The sequence below is a fragment of the Phyllostomus discolor genome, chromosome 10 (assembly GCF_004126475.2).
Source record: "Phyllostomus discolor isolate MPI-MPIP mPhyDis1 chromosome 10, mPhyDis1.pri.v3, whole genome shotgun sequence".
Lineage (NCBI taxonomy): Eukaryota > Metazoa > Chordata > Mammalia > Chiroptera > Phyllostomidae > Phyllostomus > Phyllostomus discolor.
In genome coordinates this window covers 44,775,275-44,799,357 of record NC_040912.2, presented here as the reverse complement: position 1 = coordinate 44,799,357, position 24,083 = coordinate 44,775,275, and the positions used below count along the sequence as shown (strand labels likewise).

General features: G+C 38.7%; 1 protein-coding gene across 1 annotated transcript in view; it reads left to right on the top strand.

Moving 5' to 3' along the window:
• Positions 1-24,083, top strand: part of FBXL13 (F-box and leucine rich repeat protein 13) — a 268,523-nt gene that overhangs the window by 238,930 nt on the left and 5,510 nt on the right. The window contains exons 19-20 of the mRNA XM_028526008.2: positions 16,544-16,678; positions 22,175-22,338. Of these exons, the coding sequence (XP_028381809.2) occupies positions 16,544-16,678; positions 22,175-22,338 (299 nt within the window). The remainder of the gene's footprint in view (positions 1-16,543; positions 16,679-22,174; positions 22,339-24,083) is intronic.

Genomic DNA, 24,083 nt, shown 5'->3' with positions numbered 1-24,083 from the left:
TTTAATTGTTTATTAATACCACAAGTTGGTATTTTGCTTTTTTGTTGTTGATTCTTTGGGATTTTCTTATGTAATGATCCTATATCTGCAAGCAAAGGCAGTTTTATTCCTTTCTTCCCAATCTGTATACCTTTTATTTCTCTTTCTTGTCTTATTGCATGAGTTAGGACTCTCAGTATGATGTTAAATAAGAGTGGCTAGGGAGGGCATCCTTGACAAGTTCCCTATCTTAGTGGGAAGCACCAATTTCTTCACTGTTGAGTATAAGGTTAACTGTAGGTTTTTGATAAATGTTCTTAATCAAGTTGAAAATGTTCCCTTTTAATCCTTGTTTGCCAAGAGTTTTTATCATGAATGGTGCTGGGTTTTGTCAAATGAAATTCTGTATCTATTGATATGATCATATGATTTTGGTTCTTTGGCCTATTGATGTAATGAATTAGATCAACCATTTTCAGACTTTGAACTAGACTTGCACACTTGGAATAAATTCCACTTGGTAGTGATGTATAGTTCTTTTTATATATTTATTGTTGGATCCCATTTGCTAATACTTTGTTGAGGATTTTTCTATCTATGTTCATGATAGATATTGGTCTCTTGTGGTAATTTTCCTTTCTTTGTGTGGTTTTGATATTAGAATAATGTTGGTCTCATAAAATGGGTTAAGAAGTGTTCCCTCTGCCTCTTTTTCTAGAACAGATTGTAAACAACTGCTATCATGTTTCTCTTAAATGTTTGGTGGAATTCACTAGTGAAGCCATCTCTGCCCCAGGACAGCGATCTTTACAAGTGAAGCTTCACCCATCTCCACACCTACTGCTACACTTAGGCAAGAGAGGATGGTTAGAGGGGGCTGGAGCTGGGTATTTCCCTCACCCCTTTAGAATGAATCTCATAAAACCCATTTGATTAGGCTCTGATAAATAGTTTCCCTTGCCAGCAAGACCTTGTCAATAACAACAGATGCTCTGGAGGTATTTCAAAATGATACTTTCTCCCTCTGCTTGCAGGAGGCAGGAGGGGATTTTTCTCTGATATTCACCCTGAAAACTTAGTGGACCTTTTAGAGGTAAAATTCACAAAAGTAGGGGGACCCAGCCTAAAGCTGGGCTCCCAGGAATTTTTCTCTCAAACTACATTCTCCAGCAGTTAGTTAATTATCTTTTAAGCGTTTCTACAAATACTGGCTCCAGCCATAGATTTCTACTCCTGATTCTCTGTGTTAGCCCCTCTCTCCAGTTTTCATGGTGGCAGTTTGCTTTGTGACCTGAATTATCTGATGAATCAAAGAAAAGTTGCTGGTTTTCAGTTTTCTCAGCTTTTTCCTTATTTTTGAGGTTGGAAGTAATAAGTTCCAAACTCTGATGACAGACTTGAAACTGGAAGCCTGTCATATTACTTTTAGATCCATGGATTCTGGCTGAATAGATAACATCCAAAAAGGATGACAAGTGTAAAGTAGGCTCTGAGTCAGATGTTGAGAGTCCAGGAATGAAGTCAGGAACTGGAGGGCTCAGGAATGAAGAGCAGAGCGCTGGGCAGGTAGGCTGTGGTTGGTGAGCGTGGCACCCTGGCTGTCATGAGTTTACGCTCCATGTGCTCTGTGGTTTGTAGCCTGGTGGTCTGGCTGTACTTACCATAGATGGGACCTGTGGCTGCCACAAAGTTCAGGTACTTCGGTGGTGTCCACCCAGACAGATCCTTAAGCTTCCCTAGTACAAGGCTAGGATACTATCTGTAGTCACCAAGCTGGAAAAAACATAGACGATTAAGTTTATTCAGTTTAGATTAATAACTCTATGACTCATTTAAGACAATATACAAACTGTCTCATTCAGATTAATTTTGTGAAAATGTGTTTTCACAAAACACATTTTGTTTATTGATTAAAAACATTTGGAATGGCCCTGACTGGTGTGGCTCTGTTGGTTGGGCATCATCCTGCAAAGCAAAAGGTCACCAATTAGATTATGGTCAGGGCAATTGGATTATGTCTCGGTTGCAAGTTCGGTCCCCTGTCAGGTCGCATAGGAAAAGCAACCAATCCATGTTGCTCTCACACATTGATGCATCTCTCCCTCTCTTTCTTCCTCCCTTACTCTCTCTCTAAAAATAAATACTTAAAATATTAAAACATTTGGACTGGACTTTCTATGTAGTAGACATTGAGGTAATCTGCTGTTTATAAACAGAAATCATTAAAAAAATTTTAAGCAATGAATCTAGGTCTAATGCAATAAACAGACTTATAAACAGAAAAATGCAAACACATTTGGTGATCGTTAGCTAACATTAGTCTAGCACTTACAGTATTACATTCCATGCATTAAGTACTTTTCATGTATTAATTACCTATCTTATAATGTAGGCAATACCTTTCATTCCATTTTCCAGAGGTTCAAAGAGATTAAGAATCTTGCCCCAAGTCATGAAACAAGTAAGCACAGGAGCTAGGGTATCAAACGTTTATTTCCCGAGTGTCAATTCCATACATTAAGCTATAACAGAAGAAGCTATGGAAAGATTCAGTTGAGGTATTTAACCCAGCATGGGAATGCCAGGGAAAGCATATCTATTGGAAATTCACTTTAATAAAAAATGTGGAAGTTAGATTGAAGACCAAGGGGAGAGAAGGCAGCTATCTAGATTAAAGGTAACACAAGTTGAGAGGTTTTTGTTATCATCCAGGGGAGAGAGGATGACAGCCTAAACAAGGACAGTAACAGTGAGGTTGAAGAAAAAGGAATGGAATGGACAATTTTTCGGTAGTAAAATCCATGAAACTTATGGAGACATGTTTAAGGATGATTTACATGCATGATTTGACTGCCTAGGAGTTTGTGATACCTTCATTTTCAATCCCCTTTCCATTGCCAAGTCACGTAGCCAGGGCTATGAACTACCAAGTCCTATTCAGCATATTGACATTTACTGTGGCACTTTCTCTTCTTGTGAGTGATTTTCTCTGTCCTTCCTCTAAGCTCTCTTTATCCCTCTACTCTTCTGAGAGTCTTTTAAGCATTCCCTCTCCTACGCTCTCCAAAGTCTTGTGGTGGCTGCAGGTAAGCTAACAGAGCTCTGTTGGAATTTGTTACTGGTTTTTTTTTTTTTTCATCCTCACATCGTGCTCACCAATTTTAGAGATAGGAAGGGAGAGAAACATTGATCGGTTGCCTCTTGCATGTGCCCCAAATGAAGACCGAATCCCCAATCCAGTGCCCTGACTGGGAAATGAACTGATGACCTTTAAATTTATTGGACAATGCTCCAACCAACTGAGCCACACTGGCCAGAGTGGAATTTGTTACTGTTTTTACTCTATTTAGAACTAATTTGACATTTATAATGTTCTCTGTATCCTAATATTAATAAATGTTTGGGTGCTGTGTCAGTTTTGTTGTTTTCTCTGTGGATGTTATGGTTTTGGAAGGAGGGGAAGATTCAGACTTAGATAATTGTCATTATTCTTCAAACCCAAATATGGCCTCCTCTTATTTTTTATTATGAAAAAATATCTCTAACAGATATGGATATCTGTTTTTCAAAGCCCTGAAACCATAATGCAGCGGGTATATTTATAACTAGGTAAGAGAAATAAGAGGTATGTGGTAATGGTTCAGCCTCATCTACTCTCTTCTGTCTTTTCTGTCTAGCTTGTGTCTTATATTCTTCACAAGCTGGTTTACTGATATCTTGCAATGGCATCACTGATGAATTTTAAGAGCTTTGTTGTAGCCTAGGTTAATGTCATGTTCTCTGACAATCACAAAGGTATCTGAGTTTTGTTTATGGGGTATAAGCAGCAGCAGACATACTAGAACCTCCATTTCCCTCATTGTTCTTATATGGTCCTCTCATTTTTGAAACCTTCAATTTTGCCTTAACTGCTTGGACACGAGAAAACAAGTTCCTTTTCTCCTTTAATCTTCAGTGTGACCTTTAATTTAGTAACAGATTTATTTTGATTTACAAATAGAAAGGAAGTACAGAAGATGGTTCAAGGAATAAGGGACTAGGAAGGGTGGCCATGCAGGACAAATCATGAGCCACTTCAGAAGTGGGAGAACAGCAGAGCAAGATCCACTGCTGTTCATTTGGCTTTCAGCCTGCCCCAGCACTGTTCAGTAAGTCAGGTGGTTCTGTAGATGTGGGTCTGCTCCAGGCTGAGTCCAAATGGAGCTGAGTTAGCCCTCCAGGGATCGCAGTCCTATATCCTGGATTACCTGTGCTATAAAATTGAAACCCTTATAATTAGTGTGGAACATCTATGTGGATACTCAGGTAAAAAATTCCTGGGAGTACCCACCTCATCAGCAACAGTCCTGAGTCTTCCTCCCCAAGAATGGCCTATAGCCAGCCTGTAATGGATGTTTCTCTCTAGAGCATAAGAAGAGTTGAATTTGTGTCTTTCCCAAGCATTCATGTTGGATTCATTATTGCTCAAACAGCAAAAGCTAAATTACTTTCTGGGGACTCTCTTCTGATCTTAAACTGTTACTTTGAATCACCAAACTTTCTGACTAGTTATAAAATGTTGTTTGTGCAAGATTATCATCAAAAATCATTCTCAGTCTATCAATCAGTTGATAGACTCCACCCCCCCACCCAATGCTTAACCAAAATTGATTTTAGAGGCCTTTGACACATACTTAAAATGCCAAGGATGGATTAGATGTGTTGATTCCACATAGCAACAATTTTTAAAAAAAAAACACATTAATTTCTATTTGGTTTCCAAGATTAAATCATTCGAGAATTGTCAAAGCATGAGATTGCAATAGCTCCACCTTTTCTCCAGGGATAGTTAAAGCAACAAATGTAAGATATCTTTCCAAATTGGCCTTCATCCTTGGCCTTTGATGCAGTGGCAGCTCTAAAATCTCCTGTATGGGGACATGGGACATCTGGACACTTTATCTCTTGGCCATACTGCTCAGGAAAATTCTTTACCTTACCCAATACTTCAGGTTACTATTAGGAATTAATTGACTAAACTGTCTGTGGTAAAGATCTCAGGAGATCCCAGGTTCTGAATAGTTTTACAGAGTCTTGGTAGAGGGAACTAAGGAATTCCTGTGGTAGAATTAAGAAGTAGGTATTAGGTATCTTAAGGAAAAAGTAATCCCAACTAAACATGAAACAAGTAAGAGCTTTATTACAGAAATCTGTGCTATCCATGCCAAGAATGGTCCTAGAATTTATAACCCAACAACACACACTTAAGAGACTGAAGGTTCCTGGAAACAACTAAGAGTCACAGACAAACTCCTGCAGGATACTTATGCATTATTTTCTCTTCAAAGGCTGTGAGCAAAAGAAATAGGTTCTCTATTCTCTGTTACTTCTCATACTAGTGTATTTCCAATTGTAGAGATAATTCAATAGGAATAGAAATTTGCTAAACTTCAAAAGATGTGGGATTTGACAGCTTGTCATTTTCCCACAGTCTGTAAGTTCTGAAGGGTACTGGAGTCATGGGCACCATGCTTTCTTGGCTGATAAATAGCTGACTAAGAACATCCCACACCAGTCCTGGCCTCTTGCCCTCTCCTGCTGGGGAGAACCATTCTTGGACAGCTGAAGCACTGATGGACTCACTAAAGAATGTGCACATCTGTTATTTTCATGTTCAGCATCCATAGAGAAGAACTCTAAAGAGAATGTATTAAGTGGAAGATAATCCTTTGCAGGCTTCCCCAACCTTTAAGCTGCCCCCAGAACATTAATTTATCCTACATAAGATGAAACTTGCCAAGAGTTAAATAAAACCTGTCAAATTGTCTGAAGGTAAAATAAAATAAAATAAAATAAAATAAAAATAAAATGGCATGAAAAATAAACATCAGAATTCCACTTTCCTATGAGAGTATGAGTTTATACTTGCTTCTTAAACCTAAATGGCCAATCTGAACTATGATGTCTCCATGTTATGACCTCTACTAACCTTCTCTTGTCAGGTTACAGTTAAATTTTGTACATGATAGTTAATCATCACAAAGCCTTTAGCATGTTGAAGGTGGTGAGGTGGTATTGTCAGGTTTTAAGCTATAATGAGGTTGTTCAGTATTTCTCTGGTTCCACTGCTGGTCAGCATTTGTATAGGGTGTTACATTTGTTAAGTGTTTTTGGAGCACACACTTTCCTTCCAATTTCTCATAAGCCTGTGAGATAGGTAGACAGTCTTTTGTGTTTTTCTATTTATTTATTTATTTATTTATTTATTAACATGGATGTGCAAGAGATACATCAGTCGGTTTTCTCCCTCATGCCCCCAACTGGGGGCCCGGTCCAACACCCAGGCATGTTCTCTGACTAGGAATTGAACCTATGACTTTTTGGTTCACAGGCCTGCATTCAGTCCACCGAGCTACACCAGCCAGGGCAACAGTTGTTTTCATTCTCCTCCTTAGCTGAGAAGCTAACATGTTCCAGGTCACAGACACAATTTTTTATCTCAGGCCCTTTGCTTTTCTATTAGACCGATAGCCTCCCTTGATATCATCTCTTATTCCATAGGCTCTCAGGTGAAAAATCAAAGTAGCACTGATGGTTCACAAACTCATTATTTCCCAGAGATTCTTAAATGGAAGAGGTCACAAAAGGATGGTGTGACTTTTCCTTAGAGTAAAAGTTCTGAGTTGCCATTTTCTTGCGAAAGAATGAGACGTAGAACAAGTGGGGTGGCTGGCCGTGAAAACAGAAATCCCTCAACTCTGGCTAACATAGCTTGGTAATCTCCATGTCCTTCTTGTCCCACAGGGGCCCTTGGAAGAGTGCTAGGTAATTGGTCCACTGGACACTTGTTGTTTTTTTTTAACTTATCTTAGAAAAATGGAAAATGTAGATTTTCCAGGCCACAAGAAAAATACTTGATTGAACTTTGGGTAGTCCAATCCTGGCTCATGTTTATTTTGGAGATAAAGTCTAAGGCTCAAAGTGATTCTGGATTTTTTTTCAACAAATCTTTATTATGAAATATAATTTAAATATATTTTATTGAATTCTTTTCCTGGTCTTTCCAATATACATTCTGTTTCACTGCTTACCCTTTCTGGTCTTTAATTTTCCTGAATTTGATGTCTTTTTATGCATGTACCACATTTTATATTTTAAAGGTAAATATTCACTTGTTTTTATCAAACACCCAAGGTCTGTGCAGCTGGTAAGTCATCAAAGTTTACTGACAACCAAGGTGTACTATTGAGTAGGCACCTTCAGAGAAAGCATTTATTTTGGCAGATGAACAAGAAAATCTATTTCAGTGTGACAAGAAAATATTGGAACTTCTATTTAGATTTATTTTTTGTGTGTTGTTCTTTTTCTCTTTTTTAAAAATTATTATTCAAGTACAGTTGTCTCTATTTTCCCCATCACTCTCCCTCACCCCAGATTTATTTTTATCTCACACATTTTATTTTTGTTTTTATATGTATGGGTGAAAAATGGGCTCTGTAGTAAATCTGGCTGAAAGTAACCTCATAGGGTGATCTGACTGTAAATTCCACACTGTGCAGGTCATGGTGCATAGTCACACCCTAGGCAAATAGCGCCATTAGTAAAAGGTTTTTGAGCAAGCCCTATCCATTTTTCTTGTGCATCTAGATTAACACACTTTTGAAATGCCAGCAGTAATCCTCTTTTCCAGACCCCTCAAAGGCATACCACCTTCAAGGGACCATATCCTGTTGTTATCTATCCTGTACCTTGCTTTTTCCTACCTTCATGTAATTTTCCTTGCACTCTCTCCTAAATTCTACATGTGTAAAATAAACTGCAAAACTAACGTTCTCTGGAGCATTTGAGATCTTGTTTCCTGCCATGTGGTCAGTTTGGCTCAGATTAACTCTAATAAAAATTGTCTATAGGTTTGGGCATTTCTTACATCAACATATGATTTAAAAGATATAATACATGTTTAAATAGCTGTATGTCTATATAATTTATAAGTACATTAATATATATTTATTGAATGCTGCTCAAACTGTTTTTATTATGGTGTGCATGATTTAAAAAATCTGGCAATCCTAGTCATAGAGAAGCAGTGTGTACAAATAATAATACGACTACCACTTATTGACTGCTTACTATGTGCCAAGTACTGTTCAGTTGTTTTATTCATATTAATTCACTTAATCATCCCAACAACTCTGTGAAGTAGATGTTATGTTAAGGTACCACATTATCCCCACATTGCAGATGACATCATTGCAGAATCAAGAGGCTGGGTAATTTATCCAGATACAGAACTTGTAAGTGACAGGATCTGAACCCAGGCTAGTGGGCTCCAGACTCCGTGGTCTTTATTATCCTCATATACTGCCTATGGCAGGCACTGAACGGAGTGCAAGGAAGGACTGGGGTGACGCTCTGAAAGTGATCTATGGGAGGTTATTCTCCTCACTCCTGTGCTAAGAGAAATTTCTTTGAAATGCCAAAGGGCATTTCAAAATTCCCTTTGAACATTTTCCCATATTGAACCTCTTCTGCATGCCAAATGTTGGGGCCACAAAGCTAAATTAGATATAGAGTCTGCTCTCAAGAAGCTACAGTTAGTGCAGAAGACAAGACAATTGTAGCTGCAGTTCGAGTAGAAAGTGCAAAAGCCGCCCCCCCGCCCCACCCCCAGAAAAATGAAAAAAATACTATAGGAATTTGGAAGAGGCATTTCTTCCAGAGGAAATGGAGAAAAACTTCATGGAGTAAACCACATTTGAGCTGAGATGAAGCTAAACGTTCATTTCTCAAATCACCATGTAATTTGGTAACAAATTTCATCATGAAAGTATCTTTGGAAATACTTGTTTGGGGTTTTGGCCTTGCCCTTGCCCTTTCTCCCTTTCATTCAGAGTCCTCTCCATATTTACAAGCAACATGGTCCTCTAAGGGCTTTTGCTAAGCTTTTCTCTGCCTGATTTCCCTGGCAAGAACAGTGAGAATGCATCTCCCTGGGGGTGGGGGGTGAAGTGGGAGGAATGCTCAGGCCCTGAACAGTTCAGTTTTGGTGGCAAGGCCCAGATCTCCCAGCTCTCTGTGCTCAGGCCAGAACCACTCCCACCTGCTCGGGTGTGCAGTGGGAACAGAACTATCTTTAGTGAAGTGTACTCTACACTCTGGGACATACAGGATCCAAGAAACTATAGATTTAAATTCAGTTTATTACTTAAAATTGTGGAAGTTGTATTTCAACCTTTGAGTCAGCCAAAACTATTCTTCATTATAGAAAATGTTTCTTGACAGTACAAGATTTTTCCAGAATTATCAATAGGGGCAAAAACCCCATAAACCTCTGTACTGTGGTAGAATTAATTAGAACCTAATGAGGGGAATAGTCAAGAGATGGTGTCATGAGTATGTAACATGAGGTGAGTTTTTTCTAAGGCTGGGAGCTGCCACCTCTTGAGACGGTTCAAAGCAGAATTTTTTGGCAGAAATACATTATTGAGACAGTAAATGTGAGTGAAACTTGGTGTCCTCTACAAACCCAATTTAGAAATGCAGTCATTAAACCTCCACACTGACTCAGCTCAAGAGATACAAAGAAATGACTTAAGTCTCTAAGAGATTTGGATGTTTTCCTCAAGATTGTTAACCCACAAAAAATTGGTTGATGTATGTGGCGGGAGCCAAACTTGATAATTCTTGCATTTTCTCTCCATCTTCATTATAAAGGATTTTAACTTGAAAGCAGCTTAGCCTACCATTTTCCAAGAAAAAAATATCAACAGTGGGTGTGCCCTCTCTACTTGATTGTTTCCAATAACTGGGCACTCACTGTTTTATGACTCCTTCCAATTTTTTTACTATGAGGATTCATTTATTAAAGTTGGGGACAATGAAACAAGGAAGGCCTTAGCATAGAAGAAGAAACAGAAGAGCCTAAGCTGCACTGCCTTAGCTCACTGGGAAGTCAGAAAAAAGGGGGGCTCTGGGGACAGGTCAGGGATCAGCCTGGGATAAGCCCCACTGTCATTTCCTTAGAGTTTAGGAGACACACGCCGGTGAAGAAAGAAGGTGGGGAAGAAAATGGCACTGGTGAAAATGGTGCCAGCTGCTTCCCAGAGGGAGAGCTCACACACCCTGGGTCCTTTATCTTGAGGCTTTTCCTCTCTCCTGCAGGCAGGAATCTAGGGAGGGGAATCAGGGAAGGGTTTTCAGCAGAATATGCATCAGTTCTCCAGGTGTACCCTTTCAGGGTCATGGTCTCCTCTGGTTATACTGCTTTTCTAGACTTAGAACTGAAATACAAGTGAGGCCAAATGTTATGTCCAAGGAGGAAAGGTTATCCTGGGGGCCCAGTCCTTGTTTATCCAGTTTTGCCTCCTGCCAGGCTCTGGGGGCCCTCTGCCCTAGCTGCACCTAGCTATAAATTGCTTGGCTATTGTGTTCAGCTATCTGTCTCAGTTTCCCTATTCCACTTGTAGAGGAATTTTCCTAGCTTCTCATTATCCTGTCTCTTTCCCAAGTCAGAGACTTACATCCTTAAAATCTTTTAGGAGTGATGAGGGAGGAGGGTTTCCCTCTCTTCAGTAACTCCTCCCTGCTGACAAGAATGCTTTCCCTACTTGTGTAGAGAATGAAAGTGTCTTTCTGTCTAATCTAAGAGAGACTAGTGAATGGTATCTGAGACTGGAATAGAAAGGCTGTTTAGCTGATCTTTCCAAAGTAGGAATAGGCTGGAATCCCAAAGAATCATCATCTTGATATGGAAATGTATCCAACTCAACCATCTAGTCCTGACAACAAGTCAATTCAGCCAAACTGTTGAGTCTCATTTAAGGAGGTGGTGATGCAGATGGGCTTCTAATATGAGGTCTACACTGTGTTAACAAGCAATCAGGTAATTAAGGTCACAGTATACACTCTATGAAAATAGAAGGATCACAAAAGTTAATGAACACAGCAAATGATAAACTACTTTCTTAGTCTGCAAGGTTGTCAGGAGAGAAGTCTTCCAAATGCAAGGCTTTTGCTAGAATGAAATCAAGCAGTAACAATCTGATACATCCTCTTTGTCTGCAGTTTAAATATCTCTGGTGATGTCATCAGGTGCTTGGGTAAATTCTGTATGGCTGACACTGCATCAGTAGTTTTCAATAATTCCAAGTCAAAGGATGAAGGAAAAAATGAAACAATAGCTTGGAAGAAAATTAGAAAAATTAGGATTTAATTCAGTTTGTGGGTGACAATAGACATTGTGATTTCCATTGGAACACAACTTTTCTCCCTAAAATTACCCTCATTTTATCAGACACTGCATTAATTTCAGTTTCAATTTGGTCTGATTATTTGCATAAACACAACAAGAATAATAATTGATCTTTTAGGCTCCTTCAAATCGGATTTGTTGGAATTTCACATTGAGCTTTAGTCAGCCCCTCAGGGCACAGAAGCCAAGCCACACAGTTGCCATATGGGTTTGCCTATAATACCTATAGATTTGGGTGGATTCCTCAAGTTCCTGAGGTCTCAAAATGTTGAAGTTCTTTCTTTGCCATCTTTCAAGAAAGCAACCTTCATTTCCTACCTAGAAAAGCTGTCATGAACTACATGATCAAGTAAGGTACCAGGCAATTTCTTCAGTGGGTTCTTATTGGCTTCAAAAGTTAATCTTAATTCATCAAGAGTTTCTGAGTCCAGAGTCTAGAGTCCAGACATGACTCTTTCGATCATGAAATTCCAGACAAAGACTTGGTTAATAACACCACCGTTGAAAACTGGTTCTATTGAAGAGAATAGATTCTTATTGGATTTATGCAAACAAACAAAGGTGATTTTAGTTTGGAGGAAGGCAAAAAGTCACAGGGCACCAAATCTGGGCCATAGTGGGCTGAGTCACTTGGGTGATTTGATGTTTTGCCAAAAATCTCTGCATGAGATGTGACGCATGAGTGCGCATGTTGTCGTAATGAAGCTGCCAATCACCAGTTGTCCATAGCTGCAGCCTTCTGAATCATCCAAATAATTTCTGTGAAGGAATGTTCAAGCTTAACACAGAATTTAATGCAGATCTACTCACTCAGTCCTTTTGAATGTAATGGCCACACAGTACACATGCTCACTCAATGGCATCTACTACTCCCACTGACCAGTGAAGTCATCATTGTTCACACATGTGCATTCCAGTCCTCTCTCCTTGGCTGCCAGGTTACACTGATGTCATACACACAAACTTATTATATTAACAATGGCTGGACTTTTTCTGGACAGACCTCATACCAATAGAACAGTTATTATTCTATTAGGCTAAGTTTGTCATATAATTTCAAGCATATTAAATAGGACTAATTAGGTCAAAAACTTCTCTTTTACAAAAAGAGAGAATAAACCCTTGAGATATTCCAGGGGCCCCTTGGAATAACTCAACATCATTTCTTGATTCTTAAAATTTAAACTTTAGGAAGGTTGTCAAACAAACTTAGCCAAAACATCATAACATAAACTTTTTGTAAAATAACACATTCTTAAAAATATTTTGTTTATTTATTTTTAGAGAGGGAAGGGAGAGAGAAAGAGAGAGAGAGAGAGAAACATCAATGTGTGGTTGCTGGGGGCTGTGGCCTGCAACCCAGGCATGTACCCTGACTGGGAATCAAACCTGCGACACTTTGGTTCGCAGCCCACACTCAATCCACTGAACTATGCCAGCCAGGGCTAAACAACACATTTTTTATAATAACCCTAAAAGACATTAATCAAACTTAAAACTATTTTTAATATCAAATATTATGTCCAGAACACAGGATCCTACTTAATTTATATAAGTAGTTAATTTCTTTAGGTCAATAAAATATTACACCCTAATTAATGCCATTTGGAGGCCAAAAATGTATCACATATAATACACAGACAAATACATATCACATAAAGACCACACATACAAAGACTGAACACATAAAAGACCCTACAAATAATGTGAACTACTAATTTTTTGTAGAGGAGGCACAATATTTTTCTCATTTGATTTTGACAACTTTTAAGGAGGCTGGTAAAGGGGATGGAAAATCCTAAATACCAAGCAGGGAGAACTGTTAAGACTCTTCAGTGAAAGCTTCAAGGACTGTGAATAAGTGGTAGAAATAGAGGAAGTTTCTGTTCCAATCCAAGGAATCAAGCAGCAGGAAAGAGCCTCGGCAGGGGTGCTCTGGCCCCACAAAAGGTCAGAAACCCAGTGACAGAAGATAAATGCTCCAGATAGAGACTGGGAGTTATAGTCCACACCAGCCAAGAAATACAAAAATGGCTGTGTTTACCCTGTGCTCTCAGGGTGACCTAAAGCCACTGGGGCAGGGGACTCAATACCACGTTGGCAGAGAGAGAAAGCCCATTCGAGAGACAAAGGTCATTTGACCTGTAAATATGTTTATCCCATGTCCTGAGGGTGGCCTTTCCAATGATGGGAGCACCAAACAAAGGGGAAGAAATGTGTCCCTTTGGACATCAGGGGTGATCAGTTTCTGACTCATCAGGCCCAGTGTCCCAGGTGTCACCTGGGCACAGTCATGTAAGGTGATTCTGTGTCCAGAGGGCAGCCTTACCTTCTGTCTCAGCTCTTACAAGACATGTCTTGATGAAGGATTTGCTCCACAGCTGATAGGTAGTTTTCCCCATACCAACGAGAGAAAGTGTAATGAAAACAACCCCATTTTCCACTGGCGTCATCAAAGAATGCCATCAGAGAGAAATTAGGTGGAGGAAGGGTGCTGGAAACTGACTGAGGTTTCTTTCTTTACAAATTTAAAATTTTCACAATTTCCATACCTTTAAAAACTTCTATAAACCTTTCTGCAACTTTCATAAATTTTCTTATCCTTCCAGAAATAATCATTTTTAGAATAAGTCACATTCAATCTTTGTCCTTCAAAATTACATCTCCATGCCATATGCTTTCTCTTACTAAAGCCATATAATTTCTTTCCAACTTAATTTGAACTTTTAATTCTTAGAAACCTCATTTTCCAATGATAAAAAGTAAGCAGCCAGTATGCCTTAGATTGACTTTTACGAACACATTTCATGAACTTTAGAAGCACAGGTCTGTCTATTGGCAAACCCACTCTCTTTCAAGAAACACACCTCCGACAAAGCACAAGACATTATCTACCCCTCCAAATCCACCCTACATCCTCTTTGTAATAAAAAGGCCAAAGCAGGTAAACTTAACACTTGTCCAGTAATTAATACTTCAGCATTTCTTGTTATTTCAAAGTATATACATATTCAATAACTTTTATCAGAATTTGCTAATTTATAAAAGAATATCTAAAATAAGTTAAATTGATATTCTCAGATATAGCTAAGGTTTTTCCCCTTTTGATAATAATTATCTCCCCAAAATTCGTATTTTAAAAGATGGCCCAGGCAAGTGTTCTTGAAGAACTCTTGCATTTCAAAAATGTAGGGAAAGAAAAGCTCCTCCTAGAATGACTGGTTTTATAGAGTCAATTACCTGTATGTCTTTTTAAGATGAACAGAGGAAGTTTGGGAAAGTAAAAGGATTTGGTGAGCTTTGATGCTCTGAAGACACACCTCTGGCCCATTTGGGTACATTTTTCCAGTTTATAGATGGCATATGGCTTAAAACATCTCTGAGAGCCATAAAGACTCAGGTATATCGAACCGCTGTCTATTTCCCTTGGGAATAGTAAAACAGGTCCAGCTGCAAGATAGCATTACAATTAATGGTGCCATTGACTGGCCAAACTTCTCCATTGCCCACTTTATATTGGGACCACACTGTGTTACAAAAGATTAGACTTTTACTTTTGAGGGACTCAGGGTCAAATTTCTCCCAGTTGGTTGTACCCCAAAGGGGACTCTTGAGGCACTTGTGGACCGATTCCCCATCTACATACAGAGACACAGATACACAGCAAGCTCATAGTTAGAGACATCCCTTTAAGTCTCTGGGCTGTTTTGTGCCATTGGGAATAGAGCAGATACCCGGCTAAGCTGTTCCGAAGGCTCTCATGGGAGTTAATAAAGAAAAGATGGTTAGCAGAAGTTCAGTCAGTCTTAAGATTACTTTGCTCATGGGAGGTTCCTTGAAAATTATTATTTTCCCATTTGGTCAAGTATCTGGTCTGTTTGTTCTAAAGGCATTTCACTCTTCTGGAAAAAGATATTTGGGCATCATTGGTTTCAAAGTCTCATCCTACTAATTGACTCAGGGCAGAGCTGATTGGTAAAAAATATATGTTGCCCCATAATATTTCCTAGTTGGGAGGGGACAGGTTCTAATTTAAAAACAGACACTGGGTAATTCTATCACTTGTACAGAAGTGACAGCTGTCAGAGGAAAGTGGGGATTGGGTGAGTAAACTGAAGGGATTAAGAAGTACAAATTGGTGATCACAAAATACAGTGTTAGTATTATCCTAAACTGGAAACTTGGTTTCCAATTTCTACTCATCTTGACTTATTCAGATATTTTTACAATTAATATTAGGTTTATTTGTGGACCATTTTGTTCTTGTATAATGCCTAAGTTGTAAACTTTTGACTGTTATTTCCCTGGGGATTCTTATTCCTCAGTTCTTTTTTTTCCTAAAAGTAAGAATGAAAATTAAGAATTATTGAAATAAAGGGAAAAAATTCCAATGATTTTTCAAGCCTTTACTAGCCCTAGAAATTTCAGATCAACATCTGACTTCTCAGAAGAATGCTAGATATTACAATTGGCAGATGCAGAACATGTGGATATGGAGGGCCAACTAAGGGATTTAAGCATCCACAGATTTTGGTATATACCAGGACCCTAAAACTAGTCCCCAGTGGATTCTTGGGAACAGCTGTATTTTCCCCAATTTAAAGAAGAGGCAAATGAGGCTCAGAAAGATCTATACTAATAAGTGGTAGAAACGGAATTACAACTTAGTTGTACCCCAGTTGCACAACTGAGTTGTAGTTCTGGATTGTGCAAGCAATCAAGATGGTATCTGAGCCATTGTGTGTCAGGCAGAGACACCCCACCCAGGACACAGATGAAGAATCACTGGTCAAGTGATGAAAGGATGCCAGGGAAATTGCCGAACTCCATCTTTTATCTGTTTAAACTTTTTCCTGAATTCCAAACCCCTTTCTACATTTTTTCTTCCTTGTAAAAAAAGGCTGGCTTGAAATGAAATGTAAGACAGTCTTTTAGGGTAAGCGAGCCACCATCTCTTAGATCGCTGGCCATTGAATAAAGTGCCCATAGGGATTCAATCCCTGTCTACTTACTGGTTCTGGTGGTGACAGGCAGCACGAATACCGACTTTCCTGGTTTCAAAATTTCATTAGCGCTAACTTCAAGAAAACTAAATTCTGTTATCAGCAATTTGAATACTACCAAGCTGTTAAATTGATGTGTGAATATCTTTTTTTTTTGTAAAGAATATTTGGATATACTGTCTTTTTTTGCAACAAGATATAACACATCTATATTTCAGGGACTGAAATGCATACTAGGTAAATTGCTGTGGATAAGATGACTGTATGTACATACAATGTTTGAATAAAGGCAAGGAAAATAAAAAACCTTTGACTTTGGAATTTTTTGCAGGCATTCTGCAAAGGCTCACTGATCTTGGAACACTTGGATGTCTCTTATTGCCCCCAGCTATCAGATGAGTTTATTACAGCACTGGCCATTTACTGCATTAACCTCACATCTCTCAACATTGCTGGCTGTCCAAAGGTATGAGTAGAAGCTACAGCTCAAAATGTTGAACTGAAGCACTGTCAAAGAAGTCAGGCAAGGTAGCAGTCAGGCGTGGACTCACCACAGAACTTATTTTTCTTTACCATGTCTGAGGTACCCATTACACTTTTTCTTCTTTCCCAAAATTGGAAACAGATTTATGATTTCATTTGCATTAAAGTAGAATTTTCAAAAAGTTAAAGACAATGCTCACACAAATACAAAAATGTGTCAAAGATTTATTTAATTGATCAATGAGAGAACCAACAAAATGGTAAAGCCAGTTCATAGGGCATTTGGTTGAACTCAGCACTTACAGGAACTGAAGGAATAATGTTGAAACATGATTATTGATTTAGATCCAAAATTGGTTAATAACTTATAAGATAATAAATCTATAACCTTGGAGTTCTAATTTCTACTGTGCCAAAATACTTTCCTAGACAAAAATATAACAAGTTATAACACACAACTTCCCTTAGTTTGGGTCCTACTAGTAAATAGCATGTCAAACAAAAGCATAATTCCATATAGAATTCCTCAGGTGAGCATGTTAACATTCCAGGATGACTTCAAGTGTTTGACAATTTCTCTTGGCATCCATTTATAAAATAAATATATGTATTCATTGTAAGATATTTGGACTACATATAAAAACATAAAGAAGAGAGTAAACACTCATTGTCACATCACCTTCCAGACAACCATAGTTTGTATTTTATAATTATTTTTGCAGAATTTTTTTCTAGGTACAAAGAGGTTAGAATTATAGAAGGTTTGTGTTTTGTCTTCTCTTTTTTTTTAGAATAGAATCATATTTTCCAAAATACATTGTAACCTACTTTTTTAAAATCTTAATATACTATGGACATATCTCCATGTCAAGAAATATAGATTTGTGCTTCTGGATTAATATGGCAGTCTGAATATACACACAGAGTTTTGTTCCTTCTTGGAATGCTACCATTACTGCAGAAGAAGGGTGAGGAGAAAAGACAAGAGCAACAAAATTTGGTAGCTTGAAAAGAGATGGACTTCTTTAGCAGACCAGAGACAGCTTTGAATCCTAAGTCAATAGTAGAGAAAACCGAGGATAAAATTGACTTAGACTATAGTCTTCAAGCTTGACAGCACAGTGTGCCTCTGGAGCTGAGTTAAGAGGGTGCCTAACAACTTATATTTATGACCCATGGACATGAACTAAGTGGGGGGAATGCTGGTGGGAGGTGGGTACAGGGCAGAGGGGGATGAAGGTGAGAAAAAATGGGACAACTATAATGGCATAATCAATAAAATACACTTAAAAAAGAGGGTGGCTAAAATAAAGGAGATAGGTTAAAAGTTCTGGAGAAATAAATAGATCCTCAGATCTCTTCCCCCACTCCACACCTCTGGACAACTGCACCTCCCCACCCTCAACAGAAGACTGGAGATTTACTTCCTAGAGTCAGATTTATCAACCTTGGCATTACTGATATTTTGGATGAGATAGTTCTTTGTAGTGGATGGTGGTTCTATGCACTGTAGTATGTTTAACAGCACCCTTGCCCTCTGCCCACTGTATGACAGTATCACCCAGCTGCCCCCTACCACCTACAGTCATGACAATAAAAAATGTCTCCAGATATTGCTAAATGTTCTCTACTATCTGCTCTGCAGATAGCAAAACAGAGGGTCACTGGTCTGGGGTACATCCTCTGTAATAGCTGGGGTACAAAGTGAGAAGGGAAATTAAGTGACTAAATGCTGAATTTAGAGACACTCAAGCACTTTTTCAACACAGCATACAGAAATTGACTGACAGATCTTTTCCTTCAGGCAGGAGATCAGACGTCTCTTTTCTGGGGGCTCTGACTAGCCCAGGACAAAAGACCAAAAAATACTGACATTTGAAGTTTTCCCAACAAGTAACCCAATTAGACCATTGAAGCTTAAAATAGAGAAAGCCCACCTCATCCACTCAGGCCCTGAAGTTAGTTTGGAGGACTCCAGTATTAATCAAAAGCAGAGAGCCAAGAATTAGACATAAGAGAAACTCTCTAAAGTGGATAAAGACCATAACAAATTTGACAGGAAAAAGTTGGTGGAAACAAAATATGCAGAGAAAAGAAAATGAAAAAAATCTTTTGAAAAAAATCCTCAGAAATTGCAAGATTAGCAACATTGTTATCTTGTATTTTATACACTGATGGACTTCTCTTTACTAAAGCATTATCCAAACTCTCAAGATGCCCTGCATTCTAGCTAATCTAAAAATTTATTTATTTATTTTTTGAAGATTAACTTTTTTTTAAAGATTTTATTTATTTATTTTTTAGAGAGGGAAGGGAGGGAGAAAGAGAGAGAGAGAGAAACATCAATGTGTGGTTGCTGGGGGCCATGGCCTGCAACCCAGGCATGTGCCCTGACTGGGAATCGAACCTGCGATGCTTTGGTTGGCAGCCCGCATTCAATCCACTGAGCTACGCCAGCCAGGGTGCTAATCTAAAAATTTAGTTTTTCAGGTGTTTAATTTGTGGGGTCAGTGGATTAAGAGTGTGATGCTAGAACGTCCGAATTCCTCCATAGTTAAGAAGAAAGAGGAGGTGGTGGGGGGAAAAGATGTGGTAAATCATGACAAAATTAACCTAGAGAGTTCACAGCAAAATTCTTTTTGTTTAAAAATGTACTTGTTTCAAACTACAGAAACCAGATGTCTTTCTGGTTGGCATCATCTGGTTCTAGAAGTGAGTGGGGTCAAGAAATTCAGCACACTAGCAGCACTGACCACGGATCCTCAGCAGCCTGAGCAGTCATAGCTCACAGTTGTGAGCACAGTTGTGAGCGGTTTCTCCGCACATGGACATGTGGACACATGGGCTACTGGGAACCTCACTAGCTGTGAAGTGGGTGCCAGTGGAGACTGGGTATTTTAGTGGCTCTACCAGTTAGGGAGGAAAGTAGAAGAATGAGAAAAGGAAAGATCCCAGTGAGAACAGAAACTGAGGCAGAGGATTTTTGTTTATTTGTTTTGTTTTTTGATAAAGAAAAACTGAGGAGATGCTGTCTATAAACTGTACCATGGACACCGTCCTGCAACCTAGAAACTAAGGACAATGTTGCACAAATAAGATATTGTGAGGTGAATCACTCTACACCAAAGATCTAGGGTGACAAAAAAAGGAGTAGATTATTTCAGAACCTCAGTTTAAGGGAGAAGGGTTTAACTTGACCATCTATGCAAGTCAAATGAGTATCCTGATTTAGAAAATGTGGTGACCATAATTTGGGCCAATCTGAAAACTCCTCACCTGAAACCATAAGGCTATGGTCCAGTCTAATATACTCCACCTATATTTCTTTGATGAGCCATAAAACACTTTAGTGTAAGGCTCATCATTCTAGACTATGTTTCCCAAAAGCCCATGGGTCAATCACGAATGGCCACCTTATACATCTGGAAGGTTGGCTCTTCCTTGCAACTAGCTTACCTCCTGGATCACTAAGTAGTACTTTGACCTCTATACTACCCAGAGCTAAAACAGGAATAACATAATCTCTGTTCAACAGGACTCAAATGAGAATCTTGCATTTTGGAGTTACGAATGTAGCCAGTCATCTCTACCTGTAGTTCCCAGCCGCTATAAATCCTGACAGCATCACCTTAGTTATGGAATATCTTGAGCTTCTGACCTATAGGAAGTGATGGGCTCCTTTTCAGCTCCCCTAGGATCAATGGAGGCTAGTACTCTGAACTCCACCTGAACTGGACTTTTCTATGACCTCATTTTCTTTCTTGTCCTCTACAATTCTGAGGGATTTTTTTTTCAATGACATCAGATCCTCAGAGACTCACAAGCATGGCAGGAATGTCTGAAGGCATTTTGTGAGAATCAGTTGTACCGTTAAAAACCTTGGTCCTGAGCATGTCCTGGGAAAAGGGCATACTTAGACAATGACATCTATTTTTCCAAACTCAAAAAGTATACATTTCAAATTAAAGGGTTTTTCTGCATAATTCTCTCAACTTTATGTTTAAAACAAAAGTCAAGTCTCATGGCATATTTTAGAATGTTCAAACGTTTAAAGTAAGAAATTAAATCCAGTTGAAAAAAAATTCCTTTGGAGAGAGCAATCCAGTTGATTCTGTAGTAAGTCTCAGTTCAGCCATAAATTCAAAAGCTAGATCTTGAGTAAGTGAAATAATCTAAGAAGTGGAATTGAATTACTTCTGCAAAACATCTGGGCAAACTTCCAAGATGTTGGAACACTCAGCAGAATTTCTCAGAGTGAGATTCCTGCAGTCTCTGTGGCTTCTGCTCTTCTTTCTCCCCTGCCTGCAAACTGTCAGTCTCACTTCCTTGACCTTTCCCAGAACCGTGTTACTTCACATGCAATCCATCAGCAATGTCCCAGCCCCTTCTATTAACAATCTAACCCTGTCTACAGGTTAACTTCAGGAGATACATAAATATTTTAGTTTTGTAACATGTGCTGCTATAATAATATTACTGCAGCATTTAATAAGATACTTAACTTGGTGTGACAGGTATTACAAACGAAATTTTGATGAAGTTTCCCTTTCAAACAAGAGCTCTCTAAAAGATCACAAATTCTGTTGGTGCCACTTGAAACATACATTTTAGTGGCCTGAAAACAGCTGAATCACTAACTTGACTTATAGACCTATTGATAGGGGAACTCAAGAATTAAAGATTTTAGCTATAGTCATAGTTGATATGCTTAAGTGATTAATGCTTGTGGGAAGCTGTTATTCCAGGAATTGGAATGTATGACCTAAGGGACTCCAGGAGGTTAAGAAGCAATTCAACCTTTGTGTCCCAGGGCATCAGCTGATGGCATCTGAGCCTTTTTTAATTACTTTATTGTTGTTCAATTACGGTTGTCTGCATTTTCTCTCTCCACCTCCCAACCCCAGCCAAACCACCTCCCTCGCCCTTGGTTTTGTCCATGTGTCTTTTATAGTAGTTCCTAAAAACCCTTCACCCCACTGTCCCCTCCCCCCTCCCCTCTGGCTATTGTTAGATTGTTCTTAATTTCATTGTCTCTGGTTATATTTTGTTTACATTTTTCTTTTGTTGATTATATTCCAGTTAAAGATGAGATCATATGGTATTTGTCCCTCACTGCCTGGCTTATTTCACTTAGCATAATGCTCTCCAATTCTATCCATGCTGCCGCAAAAGGAAGGAACTCCTTCTTTCTCTCTGCTGTGTAGAATTCCATTGTGTAAATGTACCACAGTTTTTTGATCCACTCATTTGCCGATGGGCATTTAGGTTGCTTTCAGCACTTGACTATTGTAAATTGTGCTGCTATGAACATTGGGGTGCATAGGTTCTTTTGGATTGGTGTTTCTTAGATAAATGTCTATTGTCAAAATTACCCAATCTATGTTATTTTGCTATAGCAGCCCAAAATAACTAGTAAACTATTCTTCCCTGGGATGAAGTTCATCAAAATAATCAGTACTTATTTTGGCTGTGTGTTCAGATTACTGACTCAGCAATGGAAGTATTATCAGCAAAATGCCACTACCTGCACATTTTGGATACTTCTGGGTGTGTTCTGCTTACTGACCAAATGCTTGAGAACCTTCAGATAGGCTGCAGACAACTCCGGATCCTTAAGATGCAATACTGCAGACACATTTCCAAGTAAGTATGCACCTGAATATGAAAAGTTTTGAGAACTACTTTCTGAGAAAACAGAATTTGTGACTATGGCATTCATAATACATAGTGCCTTTCAGACTTAGGGAGTTCCATTTTTTTTTTCCCCAATCGAAGTCATCATTTTGAGCTGAACCAAGAGAAGCTCTCATCTAAAATCATCTCTGTGGTTTTATATCCCTTCCTTGACCTTGCATCTGCAAGGTCCAAATGATCACTAGCTCTTCCTCTATTTATCTCTCAAAATCTTTCCATTCACTTAATCTCCCCTATGGGTTTAAAAAATACTCGGATTAAACCAACTTCCAATTAAGTATAAATTACTAACAGTTATCCTAAACCCCATCATTCGCAAAGCTATTTGCTTGATAGGTGCTATTCATTTAACTAGGGATTTCCTATACCATCTAGAGTTCAGAGGAGGGTATTCTGACTTGACTATTGTGGGCCAAATGCCTGTTCCCTCAATTTGCAAAATGTTCCCAATGAAATAACAGTTGGTTCAATAAGCAATCTATAAAGAAAGAAGGTCTAGGGTGTCTATCCTGTAAGTTTTTAAATAGAAAGTAGCTATCTGCTCCACTGTTTAGTTTCTTTCCTGTTGACTGAGAGTAAAAAATGTGCAAGTATTTTAACTGACCTGATGAAGTGACCTGTGGAGCATTCAAAATGAGAAATCTTGACCAGTCCCTTGAAATCAGATTCTTTTCTGCAGGCTGGCAAAATAAATAATATTATCAAAGTATAAAGTGCATAATGTGCATAATCCAAGCATGTAGATTTCTCCAAGAACTTTTTCAATTAAGCAACCCTGGCATGAACTGAACCATAAAAACTGGTCACTTGAGGCCTGAGGAAGAAAATGGTTTCTGATCCAAGGCTATGTATTAAAATGAAATGAAAATGAAACAAAAACTACAACTTGTAAAATAGGTACTCCCTCTGAGCCCAGGCCTGTAGGGAGAGAGGGAAGAAGAGCAGTGACTCAACCCTTCCTGATAGGTATGGAGAGGACTGACATGGATATAGGTCCTGAGAGTCTCTGTCAACCTTCTCATATCATTAAACAGCCAAATTTGGGCAGATGGCAATGAATGAATAACATATTACACAAAGGAGTTAAGCCTGTAATCCTGTGATTGTATTTTGCCAATCACTCTTTGGGAGGTAATATTTTGAACTTCTAATAAGTGGGATTTTTAAGAAAGATTTTATGTATTTATTTTTAGAGAAAGAGGGAGAAAGAAAGAGGAGAGAAACATGCATGTGTGTGAGAGATACATCAATTAGTTGTCTCTCAGAGGCACAACCCAGGCATGTGTCCTGACTAGGAATCAAACCAGTGACCTTTAGGTTTGTAGACCAGTGCCCAATCCGCTGAGCCACACCAGCCAGGGCATAAGTGGGATTTTTAACTAGAATGAATGGAGACTTTCTGGCAAGGGTCTGTCTGAATCTAATCATGCTACATACGGTATGTTAAAGTATGATAAATATGGTGTTTAGTCAAGAAGACCCTAGATGTCTAGTACTATCCAAATCCTGCCTTTGATTCCTCACTCCTTATCGCAAGGTCACTAGAAAAGAAATACGCAAAGAAAATGAAACAAGGTAAATTAAGATTTTACTACTAGGTGGGCTTGGCCCCCAAAACATAATCAAAACTCTAATTAACTAGCTGAATCTATGGAAAATTCCTTTCCTTAAGCCAAAAGACCCCTTTTGTTTTC